At 33.9% G+C, this 15276-nt stretch overlaps 2 protein-coding genes across 2 annotated transcripts; both read left to right on the plus strand.

Annotated features, from left to right (window-relative positions):
- The first annotated feature begins 3433 nt into the window (after positions 1-3433).
- On the plus strand, positions 3434-6758 carry LOC116003626. The gene is made up of 7 exons (XM_031243526.1): positions 3434-3908; positions 3983-4146; positions 4431-4642; positions 5113-5367; positions 5477-5563; positions 6137-6309; positions 6395-6758. The coding sequence occupies exons 1-7, from the start codon at positions 3529-3531 to the stop codon at positions 6504-6506; spliced, it is 1383 nt and encodes a 460-aa protein (XP_031099386.1). The 5' UTR covers positions 3434-3528; the 3' UTR covers positions 6507-6758.
- Positions 6759-11439: 4681 nt separating this feature from the next.
- On the plus strand, positions 11440-14073 carry LOC116005164 (protein NUCLEAR FUSION DEFECTIVE 4-like). The gene is made up of 2 exons (XM_031245419.1): positions 11440-12736; positions 13446-14073. The coding sequence occupies exons 1-2, from the start codon at positions 11580-11582 to the stop codon at positions 13873-13875; spliced, it is 1587 nt and encodes a 528-aa protein (XP_031101279.1). The 5' UTR covers positions 11440-11579; the 3' UTR covers positions 13876-14073.
- The last annotated feature ends 1203 nt before the right edge of the window (positions 14074-15276 follow it).

Raw genomic sequence — 15276 nt, forward strand, 5'->3', positions numbered from 1 at the left:
ATTTATTGTATTTTAATTTTAATTTCTAACCATTTATAACCAAAATTCAAATGATAATATCCTACTAACATGGTCAACCTTATTCCATTTTATATTCATATAACAACTTAACAAAAATATCTTCAATTTTCTGAGTTTTAAAAAGAGACACATTAATAGAAGGCATTTTAAAAATGAATAATAATATTATTTTTCTATGTCACCCCATCTTCCGTCTAAGGAATTTTAAAAATGAATAATAATATCCTCCTCCCAAATTTTCCAACCCAAACTTAGTGGCATTTTAGTAAAATCATTTATTTTATTCATTTAATATTTTATTAATTATTCATATATATATATATATATATATATATATATATATATATATATATNATTAATGTCACTTATACACGGTAATAGCAGTAATGTACGTGCAATAAAAATTGGTAATATTTATATATACACGAAAATTGTCTTCAAAAAAAAAGTATACACGAAGATCACGTCCATAAAGTCATAATTTATTAGTAGAAAATTAAAATCAAGAATATGAGATATTATTGGAATTGAAAGTTAAATCAGGAATATATTTAAAAGAAAATGAAATATTAGGAAAGACGAAATGAATATATTAATATTTCACTGGAAATATAGCATAAATTTCCCTACAAAAGAATTAGTAACCAACAAATGAAATATTAGGAAAAAGTTATGAAGGAAAAATGAATGAAAATTAATAATTCTTTTAATAAAGGAAAAAGGAAATGAATATATTCAAAAGAAAATTAAAATATTAGGAAAAATTAAATGAATATATTAATATTTCATTTGAAATATAATCGGCAACTATATTATTATAATTATATGAATTAAATATTAATTAATTATATTATTAAATACTACTCCATCAGGAACGCGCTCTTTTTAGTCGTAGAGTTAACCGAAACTCCTTCCGAAAACAGCTAACTTATCACATAATCAATATTTATTACTAGAAGGTTGATCAATCATCTCAACAACTTTAGATGTCGTGATCAAATTAATTAGTACACGTGTGACATGAACACTGCAGAAGGTTAAACATATTTAATATATAATAATACGGAGTAATAATTTTTGTATATACGAATTGATATTCCGGTTAACGAAAAATAATTAATTTAGTGTAATTGACTAATAATAATTGTCTAATAATTATTATGTTAATTAAGCTAAATATTGATCGTTCAATTTATTTTTATACTCCGTAGTAATTAAAGTTAAATTATTTCTTATTTTTCCATATTTATTTTTGTAATAATATAATTACTTAAATTATACGGAGTATTAAATATCGATCTTTTTAAGATAATTGTAAACAAACAAGTCATATATTATTCAATTAATTGAGTTATACTTTTGCACTAATCTTATAATCAAATAAATGTACATGTTCAATATTAGATTTTTTAAAATAATTTTCTTTAATTTTATTATCTAAATAAATAAATAAAAATTTATCTGTGAATCGCACGGGTAATTGGACAATTATTTGCTCTAATTCAAGCAAATAAAACATCAAAAAACATAATCAATCCAACCAATTTCATCAATTGCGCTATATAATATTCGATGTTATAATTTATATAATTGTATATCGATCTAAATATTCTTAAAATATTATAACAAATTCATTCCGTGCAACGCACGGGCGAAAATACTAGTTAAAAATTAAATTGAGATTTTTGTGCATAAACATTTTAGACTTTAGAATTTTGTCTCGATATTAGATTGACATAATTTACCTATTAATAAATTTGGGGCATGTTCATAATTTCATATAGTTCATGAAATAGTCTTGTGAAACAGAAAAAACTAAGTTATCAAAAATGACTCCGAAACCTTAATGGCCAGGCGCTATTCGACTATTGGATGGACTTTTTTATCCTTGGCAAGCGCTAAACCCNACAAATATTAGCATATTAATGTCACTTATACACGGTAATAGCAGTAATGTACGTGCAATAAAAATTGGTAATATTTATATATACACGAAAATTGTCTTCAAAAAAAAAGTATACACGAAGATCACGTCCATAAAGTCATAATTTATTAGTAGAAAATTAAAATCAAGAATATGAGATATTATTGGAATTGAAAGTTAAATCAGGAATATATTTAAAAGAAAATGAAATATTAGGAAAGACGAAATGAATATATTAATATTTCACTGGAAATATAGCATAAATTTCCCTACAAAAGAATTAGTAACCAACAAATGAAATATTAGGAAAAAGTTATGAAGGAAAAATGAATGAAAATTAATAATTCTTTTAATAAAGGAAAAAGGAAATGAATATATTCAAAAGAAAATTAAAATATTAGGAAAAATTAAATGAATATATTAATATTTCATTTGAAATATAATCGGCAACTATATTATTATAATTATATGAATTAAATATTAATTAATTATATTATTAAATACTACTCCATCAGGAACGCGCTCTTTTTAGTCGTAGAGTTAACCGAAACTCCTTCCGAAAACAGCTAACTTATCACATAATCAATATTTATTACTAGAAGGTTGATCAATCATCTCAACAACTTTAGATGTCGTGATCAAATTAATTAGTACACGTGTGACATGAACACTGCAGAAGGTTAAACATATTTAATATATAATAATACGGAGTAATAATTTTTGTATATACGAATTGATATTCCGGTTAACGAAAAATAATTAATTTAGTGTAATTGACTAATAATAATTGTCTAATAATTATTATGTTAATTAAGCTAAATATTGATCGTTCAATTTATTTTTATACTCCGTAGTAATTAAAGTTAAATTATTTCTTATTTTTCCATATTTATTTTTGTAATAATATAATTACTTAAATTATACGGAGTATTAAATATCGATCTTTTTAAGATAATTGTAAACAAACAAGTCATATATTATTCAATTAATTGAGTTATACTTTTGCACTAATCTTATAATCAAATAAATGTACATGTTCAATATTAGATTTTTTAAAATAATTTTCTTTAATTTTATTATCTAAATAAATAAATAAAAATTTATCTGTGAATCGCACGGGTAATTGGACAATTATTTGCTCTAATTCAAGCAAATAAAACATCAAAAAACATAATCAATCCAACCAATTTCATCAATTGCGCTATATAATATTCGATGTTATAATTTATATAATTGTATATCGATCTAAATATTCTTAAAATATTATAACAAATTCATTCCGTGCAACGCACGGGCGAAAATACTAGTTAAAAATTAAATTGAGATTTTTGTGCATAAACATTTTAGACTTTAGAATTTTGTCTCGATATTAGATTGACATAATTTACCTATTAATAAATTTGGGGCATGTTCATAATTTCATATAGTTCATGAAATAGTCTTGTGAAACAGAAAAAACTAAGTTATCAAAAATGACTCCGAAACCTTAATGGCCAGGCGCTATTCGACTATTGGATGGACTTTTTTATCCTTGGCAAGCGCTAAACCCTTCTCACTGATCTCCAGCTTCGAACCCTACAGAGATGCTGCGGTCAGTTCTCCGAGCAGTCGCCTCATCGGCGGCGGCGGCGAAACCACAAGCCACCGTCTCCGACATCCTGATCCCCGTCTCAGCCGCCGTATCTCAACAACTATCCTCGTCTAGAAATTTCTCGACCAAAGGCACAAAGCAAAGCTCACCGAAGGGGAAGAAATCGGCGTCCAAGACAGATGAAGCACCCATTGGATCCTTGGACGCTGAAGCCATCAATTACCTCACTGATGGAGCTCGCCTGCGCGCCCTAGCCGAAGACGAAAACAACAAATCTCTCGATATTGGTCCGAATGGCCAGCCACTCTTCACTGCCGCCGGTTCTCTCTCCCAGCTCAGCAGAAAAGATGCGTGCACTTACATGAAATTTAGGTAAATTTCTAACCGTATATGTATTGTATGTATACATTTGTGTGGTTGTTGTACTGATTGAAATCATCCTGTAGTATGGAGAAATTGAAAGCGGTGTTGCCTGAGGGATTGACCATGGGAATGCTGAAAGAATTCGAGGACTCACAGCGAACTGCATTACTCGTCCGGCACAGTTTTCTGGACCTCCGAGATAATTTCCGGCGGATTGTTGATCCTACTATACTGATTAATGCCAAAGGTGCATTTATTTTATATATTGTTTGATGTATTTCCTTTCGATTAATGGATCTATACTGTTTCTATGCATCTTGATTGAAATATTGGTACGAATCATAGTAGGGCACTAGGGCTTATAAATTTATATTCTAACTGTATAACTAGGAAGGTACATCTGCTAAAATCTTGTGAAAGATGGCAACAATATACCAAAGCTAGATTGTGCTGGAAATGTAATGCAATTTCATGTGTTGTGCAGTGGCTAGTTGTTAGGATAAGTTATTAAGATGGTCTTTAAACTTCCAGGTTCCAAACCTCGGAAACAGATTGTATTAGATGGTCCTGTCAGCTGTGGAAAGAGTATTGCACTTGCGATGCTTGTTCACTGGGCACGCGAAGAAGGCTGGTTGGTTTTCTATGTTCCAAGAGGCCGAGAATGGACTCATGGAGGACTTTTCTATAAAAATCTTACTACTGGTTTATGGGATACTCCCGTGCAAGCAGCAAATATTCTCAAGGCAAGATTGTTAGTCTTTCTGAAGATGTAAATAATGTGATGTCTGTGTGTTCTACCAATTCTCATATTAGATTAAAAATTTAATGGAGTATTTGGATTGTTTTTTTTTTTTTTTTTTTGTTTTCCAGTCAATATGAAGTATATTTTCATTTGTTCAATTTTTTAACCGTGTAATAAGTGCACATATCATCATTTTTTTTTTGAAAAAATATCATCGTTTTCTTTAAACATTAATTTTTATTATCTATCTGGACGTACTTTTGGCTGCAGTTTTTTTTTTGTTGGTAGTTTTAGTTCTACAAGTTAAACTTCACATGCTACTTCCCCAATATCATCTGTGCAATGTAGCTTTCCAGTACCAAGTAACTAGGTCTTTGGATAAATACTCAGCAGTACACTTTTAGTGTCATTATACTGGGCAGTTTGAAACATATTTGGTCCTAAGTTCATTTTTATGTTATTTCATTTCAGGATTTTATAAAGTATAATGAACAACATTTGCGAAAGTTGCCCTGCAAAATATTTGATCCTATTTCCTTGGGAGAGGGTGCAGGTGTTGGACACCCAAAAGGTGATCAGACTATGGCAATACCTGAGGGTCTCACTCTATTTGATCTTGTTGAAAGTGGTATTAGCAACACACACGCATCTGTTGGAGTGGTTGTTCGTTTGAGGCAAGAATTGTCTCTTGTGAAAGATATGCCTGTTCTTATTGCAATTGACCAAGTGAGAAATTTTTCTTCACCTCTAACGAACTTCACTTGTGCCCTTTTGATATACTCCGTAACTTGTGCATTTAATCTAACATAGTATAATTTGTGTCTATTGATTGCAGTATAACAATTGGTTTACATTCAGCGAGTTCGAGGAACCAGTAACAGTACGGTCTTGCAAACCCATCCATGCTAGGGAACTTACAATTGTAAGACATCTATCTACTCCGTATTTGATTTCAAGCATACTCAAAAGAGTTCTAAAAATTATTAATTTACTATAGTTTTCACAATAATCTAAGCTTGTTTCGCCATCAATGTATTCATTAGATGTGCCTGTGGCCTAGTAGGCCTTGTCCTGTGGTAAAGAGGTAAAGCTGGTGTGCAAACACTCTGTTTAAGATGTCCTTGTTTATAACTCCATATATGTTATGGAGTATTATTGTTATAACAGAGGCCTTTTGTATGCTTGAAGAAATCATCTTAAAGATTCTTAACGGGCTGGAAACCAAAGAGAATCCTGGTTTATGAACTTCAAACCTGCCTTATATAACTCCATATATGTTATATGGAGTATTATTGTTATAACTGAGGCCTTTTGTATGCTTGAAGAAATCATCTTAAAGATTCTTAATGGGCTGGAAACCAAAGAGAATCCTGGTTTATGAACTTCAAACTTGCCTTATGCATCGATAACCTAGATTAAGAGCCCTTGTCCTTTAATTGTGAATAGTGATGTTGGGATATCAATTTGATTGGGATTGCGATGAATCATTTTGTAGGTCAATGCATTTAGGTCCATGCTTCACAATGACATGATGGTCGGTGCTTTCTCTCATTCAACTGCAGTGGGGAAACTGCGTCAAGACTTACCAAATGTTCCCACTGATGCCCGATTAAATTTCCCTCGATATACTTTGGACGAAGCTGCTGCTGTTTGTCATTACTATCTCAGGTATGCTTAACCGGATTGTGACAGGGTTGAACACAAACATAAGTAAAACTTCTCTGAAATCAACTTCACACTCGTCTATTTGCAGGCAAAGGCTTATACGTCGAGAGTCGTTCTCAGAAGAAAACTGGAAGAAGATCTACTACCTGTCCAATGGAAATGGAGCAGAGCTGAGATGGCTGGTACCCTTCATGAGATGATGCATCGAACATGAAAATACAAGCAAATATTTAGTGCGATTCAAACACAGAAGAGGTTTGGTCTAACTATCAACTTTTCATCAGCTTTAATAAGGTTGTCCTGTTCTTTCAAGTACTCGATCTTTACATAGGAATTGCCAAGGTTGGTAAAATTTTGTCCAGTCTGGTGATATTTACTGCCTTAAACATTGTATTACCTTGAGGATGTGAATTACTGAGTATTTATTACTACCTTAAAGCATTGTCACCCAACTGTCCATTTACTTATCATCCACTATTCTCATTATTCTATATTTATCACATAATTCTTACCCAATTTGTGTTGGTTCCAAGATCATCACATAATGTCTGAATTTTTTGGCACTTAAGATGGCATTGCTTCTCAGTATCCCCACTGCAACTTGGCAGTCTAAATGGAAGTTTCCGATGGCCAAAATGTAGTACAACATATTGATCATGCAGTGGTAGATGGACTCTAGTTCTAGAATAAGTCTTGTGTGAGACTGTCTTACCGATATTGTGAGATACAAAATATTTTTTGAGTGTATAGAAAAGTATTACATTTTAAGTACAAAGTATTACATGTCTCTCGTAAGAGAGTCTCACACAAGATTTACTCTACTAGAAAAAATGAATTCATTATATTCGTTTGATTCATTTAATACCTTATCTTGTAATGATGGGTACTTGCATCTCGTGATGATAAATGCATATTTTGGATAACTTTTATATGATGATTTTATTTTATTTTTATACATCCTTGTGTTTATTGAAACTTTGAAAGTGACAAGTTTTAAATGTGTATTAGTATATATGATTTGAGTACTAGTGTAATGAAAATGGACATGAAATAGTTACGTTGAGATCAAATTCTTGAACTTTCACACAAGGGCGGCGGGTCCGCATAACTTGTATGGTAATTTTATTTTATTTTTATACATTCATATGTTAATCGAAACTTTGAAGCAACAAGTTTTTAAATGTGTATTAGTATATATTTGGTTTTGAATATTGGTGTAATGAAAATGGACGGGAAATAGTCATGTTTTGAAAATGACAATGAGTATTAGTATATATGATTTGAATATTATGGGGCATTTGGTTTAGGTGATTACCTAAGTAATGCTACTCTGGTTATATTATTATGTTTGGTTTAAGTTATGAGATTACATGATAATGTTATGTTACTCCAAAATTTATGTGGTGGTAATGTTTCAAAATAATATGAGTACATATACATCCTTCTTCGAATGCATGTTGTTCCTTCTTTGAGTGCATACATAAGTTTAGACCGTTGGGTGCATAACTTAAAATGTTATCTTTGCACTGTAATGTGCATAAGTTTGCACCTTAGGACACACATGGATAAATAGATAACTACATACATGCATACACACACATATATTGAGGACATTATATTATACTCTGTAGTAAATTAGTTCATATAATTTAAAATATAACTCTTAACCAAACAATATAATATTATAAAACGCACAAGGTAATCTTACATTCCTTCATATTTCACATTACCTTTCAAAAGGTAACCCTTTACATAAGCTAATCTCTCATTCCATGAATCAAACACCCCCTAGTATAATGTAAATGGAGATGAAATAGTTACATTGTGATCAAATTTTAAAACTTCCACATGAAGGCGGGTCCACTTTTGTGCACTAGGTTGCAGACCATTAAACTGATAAGGTATTGATAAGAATTGAACTCGATCTGTAATTATGAAAGTCATGTTCTATCCACTCTCGCTCAATTCCTTCCCAGGCACGATAGAAAGAGCTCATTTTTGACTTTTGAGCTGCGTACCTTTATTGTTTTTGTTTTTTATTTTTTATTTTTTCTAACCTTACTAATCGGCAACGACTCCGTAAGATAGTATAATGGGTTTGGATGGATTCGGAATGTGATATCATACATGGTGTGTAATCATATCAAACGTAATACAGTTTGGTACATACTCCGTGTCAAATTAAAAGTGATAGTGCCAAAGTTAGATCATTCCTCAACTCCAACCAGATTAGTTAGGCACTTTTAGTAGTGCCTACGAGCTTTATAGTAAATTATAGGAAAAAGTGTCAAATAGGCCACTGAACTTATAGCTTTTGTGCAATTGGGCCATTGAACTTAAAAAGTGTGCAATTTAACCATCAAACAAGCAAAATTTGTGCAATTGAACCATTTTTACAAAAATTTTTAATTCAATTTGAGTTAAAAACATTTCAATATTGACTCCCAACTAAGTATGGTAGAAGAAAATGCCACTCTTAATACATATATGTTAGTAATATAATTGGATTTTACCAAAATTTTTTGTAAAAATGGTCCAATTGCACAAATTTTGATTGTTTGATGGTTGAATTGCACACTTTTTAAGTTCAATGGCCCAATTGCACAAAAGCGATAAGTTCAGTGGCCTATTTGACATTTTTTCCTAAATTATACTCCATAATTGTTAAGAAAATTGTCTATTGGTCTTTTCGGATATTTTTCGGATTAGTGTGCTATTAGATTACTAATTATGGATAAATTGATTGATTGTTACATGTGAGAAAATGTATAAAGAAAAGTGTGATTCTTTTGAGAAAAAAAATGTAATATTTTAAAATCAAAATGTACTCCGTAATATTTAGAGGTTGAAAAGTTACTTACGAGTGAACATGTACTACGGAGTATTTATTAGGAACTGAATTAGATAGTCTCATGAATAATCTGTGAGACGGCCTCATAGGAGTTTTTGCACGAACACTACAGTATTAGTTGTTAATTATAATGGGGCAATTCCAGTCTAGTTGATCGGATTGTTGATTCCCTATTAAAGCTGTCTGATCTATTGATCTTCTATCTTTGAGACGGTCAATTATGGACAACCTAAAGATGAGTTTCACCAAAACGCACCGGTAATGATTGTAAATTTTTTTCTTAAATCAAATATATAAAGTTAGTTGAATGGTTAAAGGCATTAAATTGCTTATTTATTTATTTATTTATTTATTTTTATTTATAGGGAAGAGCCATTCCGTTCTCGGCATCTTTGTTACGTAGGAAAAAGCGGCAACCCCCACCCGTACTCCTAATCTCTACTCTGACGTATACACACATACACATATATATACAGGCAAACACACACACATACATGCACACTAATATACTTCTATTCCATTTTTTTTTGTCCTCTTTTATGGTGTGATATTTTATTCAAAAAAAAAAAACCATCGACTATAAGATCATAAGGCAAAATTTATCCTATGCACACCCTCGAATAGTGGAGTTTGCCTCGTAACTAAAAAAAAGGTAACATTTTTTATTTATGTACTTTTATTTCTTCGGTCAATAGATATGGTAGGAATTTTTACCTACGTTTCTCCTTTCGGATAGTATATGCGATTGTGGTTTCATTTCTTTGGAGCACACTTAGGCTATGTTTGGCAAACCTAGCTGAAAAGGTAGCTGAAAGCTGAAAAGTAGCTGAAAACTGAAAAGCTATAAGCTCGAAGCTGAAATATGAAGAGCTGTTATGCTTAAAGGTGTTTGGTAAAATTAACTTTTTGATAAGTTGATAAATGTAAAAAGACTAAAAAGGACATCTTCATACAATTTAAATAATTTTAAATTTAAATAGGTTTGTTTATATATTAAAATATAAAATAATGAAATCAATATATTTAAATAAAATATAAAGTAAGAACATAAATTTGAAACATATAAAGTAAAAAAAATATTTATAATTCATAAGATTAGTCCATACCAAAATTAATGTTCAAACATAAATATCAAACTGGAATTACAACCAAACATAATGAAAAGAAAATGTCAAAAGGGTTTTAATTGAGAGGGATAAAGGATGTCATTTATTTAAAATAATAAGGATAAAGATGGAAAAAAGTTAAAAAGCTACTAGCTTATTTTGAAAAGCTACCCCAAGTAGCGTTTCAAAATAAGCTCTTATTTTAAGCTACTAGCTTATTTTGAGAACATTACCAAACAGAGCTTATAGCTTATTAGTAGCTTAAAATAAGCTATAAGCTCCTAAATAAGCTCTGCCAAACAGAGTCTTATTATTTTATTATTTTTCTTAAGAATAAGTGTAATGTGTCACTTCAATTGTGAGTGTTTAATTGTTTTAACCCCTAAATATTATGGGTAAGCAAATGTTACACTTCATTAGGCCTGGGAAGTATGTGCTTCGCCAAAATTTCATAAAATCCTCATGTTATTTTAGTGTGCAACACTGAGTTTCTTTACATGGTTAGTAGAACAGCAAAATATTACAATGATTTAGAATAATTGACGAGTGAAATTTGTTCACTCATTATAGCGAATGTGTAGTTCAAGTATCAATTTAGACTTTTAGTTTGGACAAAACAAATTATTTAATTTGGTATCAAAGAGTTAGATCTCATGCAAACAATTAAAAGATCAGGGTTATACTTTTACCATCTTCTTATATAGCTAAAAGGCTTGGTGACTATATATTCACTTGTAATGTCATAAAAGAAAATAAGAAGCCCCCAAAAGGAATCGCCAATTAAGTAGATGAAACATAATTCTGGTACTAGAAAGTTACGAGTTCAATTATTGTCAACGCGTACTCTCTCGGTCTACCTCGTCGAATAGGATCTCCTTAATGCATTTTACCTTTCTTGTGTGATTTGCGAGTTATTGGCATAGGGGCAGGTTTACTCATTGCGCACATATTCAAATAGTGACTGTGAGTATCCATCATCATCTTTTTTCTTCTTTTTTTTCTTTTTTAAAGTAAGATTTACCCTATACACACTCTAAAATAGTGACACTAAGTTCCTCCATAATATATATATATATATATATAAAAGGAATTGAAGACTCTTTTTCCTTTATTTTTTCATTCACACTATGATCAAGTTTCTCTGAGTTTTCCCATTTTAGAAAAGGGCACCCCGGAGTGAAAAACACGAACAATTTCCCTTCCTATATATACTCAGCATTTATTCATGTAACGTAAAAGCATTGAAGTGCAAAGAGCATATTATCACCTCCATTTCCACCACCCAACCACCTCAACATCACCGGAATCCTCCATTCATGGCCGCCCTTCAATGGCTAAGCTTAGTCGCCGCCATATGGCTCCAAGCCGTGAGCGGAACCAACACCAACTTCCCCGTCTACTCCTCCCGCCTAAAACACCTCCTCTCCATCTCCCAAGTCCAGCTCAACAACCTAGCATTCGCCAACGACGCCGGAAAGCTATTCGGCTGGTTTTCCGGCATTGCCGCGCTGTATCTCCCTCTCTGGCTCGTCCTCCTCCTCGGCTCCTCCCTCGGCTTCGTCGGCTACGGCGTCCAGTACCTTTTCCTCGTCGGAAAACTCGCCTCCCTCTCCTACTGGCACGTCTTCGTCCTCACAGCCCTCGCCGGGAACAGTATTTGCTGGATTAACACCGTCTGTTACATCGTCGCGATTCGGAATTTCCCGTTGGACCGCCAGGTGGCGGTGGGGATTTCCACGAGCTATGTTGGGCTAAGCGCCAAGATTTTTACGGATATCGTGGAAGCCATGAATGTATCTTCCCCTACTGACGCGGCCCACGCTTATCTCCTCCTTAATTCCGTCCTGCCGCTAATAGTCGCCGTGGTTGCTTCCCCTATCGCCCGGGAAATCAAGGTCGGAGTATCCAAACGGCTCGCCGGAGGGTTCAGTCTTATGTTCGCGATAACCATAGCTACCGGCGTTTACGCCGTGATCACAACCAGCTTGGGTTCGGAGATTTCAAGGAAAAAATTGCTAAAACACCTGAGTTTTTCAGGTATGGTTGTGTTATTATGTCTGCCAATGTTAGTCCCTCTGGGTCAGAAAATAACCGAGCTCTGCCGGAAAAAATGTCCGATACTACCCAAAAATCAGGTCTGTGATCAGCAGGGACTAGAGGGACTCGAAAAAGCAGTTAGTTGTGATTCTATTATGAGAATAGAGGGCGGAGAGGCGAAAGAAGATGGAGGATCTGAGATTGTTGTGGTTGTGGAAGAAGTGAAATGGAGAGATTTGGTGAAGAGAGGGGATTTCTGGTTATATTTCTTGGTTTATTTTCTTGGTGCGACTCTGGGTTTAGTGTACCTGAACAATCTGGGTCAAATCGCCGAGTCGCGTGGCTTCTCCAATGCTTCCCTTCTGGTCTCACTGTCGTCTTCTTTCGGATTCTTTGGGCGTCTCCTTCCGTCGCTTTACGACTATTTCTTCTCAATGTAAACACTTCTCCCTTCACTCCATTTTACTTAACAAACCATATAATTACACACCTATAGTACTACTTACAAGATACAATCATGTATATCATATATGATTATATATCGCATATATGGTATACAAAATTGTACCTTGTATTATCGAGTATTATTAACACGGGTGGCATACCGGTACTATAGAAGTGTACTTCATTTATTAGCGTCGGTATTGGTAGTACTTAATAAGTATGTCAAAGTAAGTTGAACATACAGGTCATCTTGCACTCACTCTACAGTGGGGCATGTTAGGGCAATAAATATTATTGATTGCAAAAATGTCGGTCTGACCCACATAAGCCCGCAGTCGGCACTTGTTGACTCGCGTGGAGGGTAGATCAGACTCTTTTTTAAGTATAATTTATAGTTAAGAATATATGTCCAACTAGACAAATTAGGATTATTTGCACCCTAGCGCGCGTGCAGACCAGCTTGCTAAAGTCGGCTAAAAATTTAGGCCCACCGTGACAATACTAATACTCAATACAATCATGCATGATAATTCAATGGATAATTCAAGTGGCAAGTGAGCTATTTTTTTAGGGAAGAATTTCGGAAGAACCCGGATTTGACTTCCACAAGTGGCAATTCCCCAGGCCAGGAAATGCGGGTGGGTCCAATTATTAATTAAATAATCAATTTCTCAAATATTCTTTCATCACATGAATTTTAGGTCCAAGAACAAGATTTCGAGGCCGGCAAGCATTGCAGTGATGATGGCGCCGATGTGCGGAGCTTTCTTCTTGCTTCTCCACGGCAGCCATGGCTGCCTCTACACCAGCACCGCCATAATAGGGGTCTGCACCGGCGCAATCACGTCGGTTGCAGTCTCCACAACCACAGAGCTCTTTGGGGCCAAGAATTTTGGCGTCAACCACAACATTTTGGTGACCAATATACCCATTGGCTCCTTCATCTTTGGGGACTTTGCAGCTTATCTTTACAAGAGACAAGGGAGGATTTCTGGGGGCATTGACGGAATTTGCACAGGCATGCAGTGTTTTCACACCACTTTTGTTGTTTGGGGTTGTCTTTGCTTTCTTGGTACCTGTTTGGCTGTATTCTTTCATAGTAGAACTCGAAGAAAGAACAACCATCATTAATTGTTGTGGTTAAGATTAGACCAAACTAACTAACTAAAGTTGGTGTCTTAATTGCCCTGATAATGACGTTTGTAATCTTGCTTAATTTGGTGGATTTTCCTCCTTGAGAGAGGAGAGATAGGAGTATTATATTTTTAGGTGGTTATTAGAAATAACTAAATGAGCCTGTACTAATCAATTACAGCTGGGTTTGTTCAGCATACCCTAGAATAGTTATTGCGGGTTTTTTGTTCACCTTTAAAAATTGTAGTCTTCAACACCAATTTACAGCGTTTTAAATGAAATTATATTATTTAACTATATTACACTCTCTAACTCTATTCTTGTGAATTATATTACCTTTGAAATGACGGTAAAAAAATTTTATTATAAGATCCTCATTATCATTTACGGGTTCGAAGCAATTAAAGAAATAAAGTATGGAACAAGACTGGAATTGTTCGATTTGACATATTCGTAGAGAATCTAATCGTTTTGCAAATCGGATGAACATGGAGTATGGATCATGATCACTGCTATGATGGGGTGTGTGTCTGTGTGTAGTATGGATCATGATCACTGCTATGATGGTGTGTGTGTGTGTGTAAGGTCGAGCTCTTGGGCTCGGTCTCCGTAGCTTCATGGACTGTTGTAGCGCGTTTAGCACTGTTGCAAAACTCCCCGCCTAGGCACCCCTAGAACGTAACGAGGCGAAATGCTCCTTAAACGCCCGTCTAGGTAGCCGGCCGCCTAGCGCCTAACTCGACCGAGTTGGTGGCCGACTCGACCGAATTTGACCGAGTTAACTTGAGCGAGTCGGCCTTTTTAATTTTTAATTATATATATATATATATATATATATATATATTACTTCTCTTACTTATATAAGTAAGAGAAGTAAGAGAAGTAATATATGACATACATCCACACACATGCATTATTTTTTTATTTTTATAGGACACCGCCTAGGACCCGCCTAGAACGTTTAGGCGTTAAGCGCTAGTCTACCGCCCGACTAGCGCCTAGCGCCTACTGCAACCATGGCGTGTAGTGGAGGTGTTAGACCCAATCAAGCTAAGTAGGTCCAAACTACGCGTCCTTTTCTCACGCGGCAACAGTTGGAGCGCGACTTAGTATAAAAATACCCCTCTTTGCAGTCTCATTGGGGGATCATCATCATTCCACTCTCTTTGTCTTCGTGACTAGAAATTCATTATTTTTTCATTCTATTACCTTTGTCTTTACCTTTATACGTTGTCCTTTAATTATTGAGTTATTTGAATCGGATTAGTCAGGTCAATATAATCCATCAGATGCACTTTGATATGTCGTAACTCAAAATTCGTTGAGTGTATTTAACTAATTATGGTATCATCTTGTCCATCGTCTTCCTTACACTAGTCCAACCGGCTAGCTAGGTCG

The sequence above is a fragment of the Ipomoea triloba genome, chromosome 14 (assembly GCF_003576645.1).
Source record: "Ipomoea triloba cultivar NCNSP0323 chromosome 14, ASM357664v1".
In the NCBI taxonomy this organism is placed as follows: Eukaryota; Viridiplantae; Streptophyta; class Magnoliopsida; order Solanales; family Convolvulaceae; genus Ipomoea; species Ipomoea triloba.

Coding starts and splice junctions, on each gene's coding strand:
- LOC116003626 (XM_031243526.1), top strand. CDS start 3,529: ATGCTGCGGTCAGTTCTCCGAGCAGTCGCCTCATCGGCGGCGGCGGCG. Junction 4,147..4,430: donor TATACTGATTAATGCCAAAG/GTGCATTTATTT, acceptor TTAAACTTCCAG/GTTCCAAACCTCGGAAACAG. Junction 5,564..6,136: donor ATGCTAGGGAACTTACAATT/GTAAGACATCTA, acceptor ATCATTTTGTAG/GTCAATGCATTTAGGTCCAT.
- LOC116005164 (XM_031245419.1), top strand. CDS start 11,580: ATGGCCGCCCTTCAATGGCTAAGCTTAGTCGCCGCCATATGGCTCCAA. Junction 12,737..13,445: donor TACGACTATTTCTTCTCAAT/GTAAACACTTCT, acceptor CATGAATTTTAG/GTCCAAGAACAAGATTTCGA.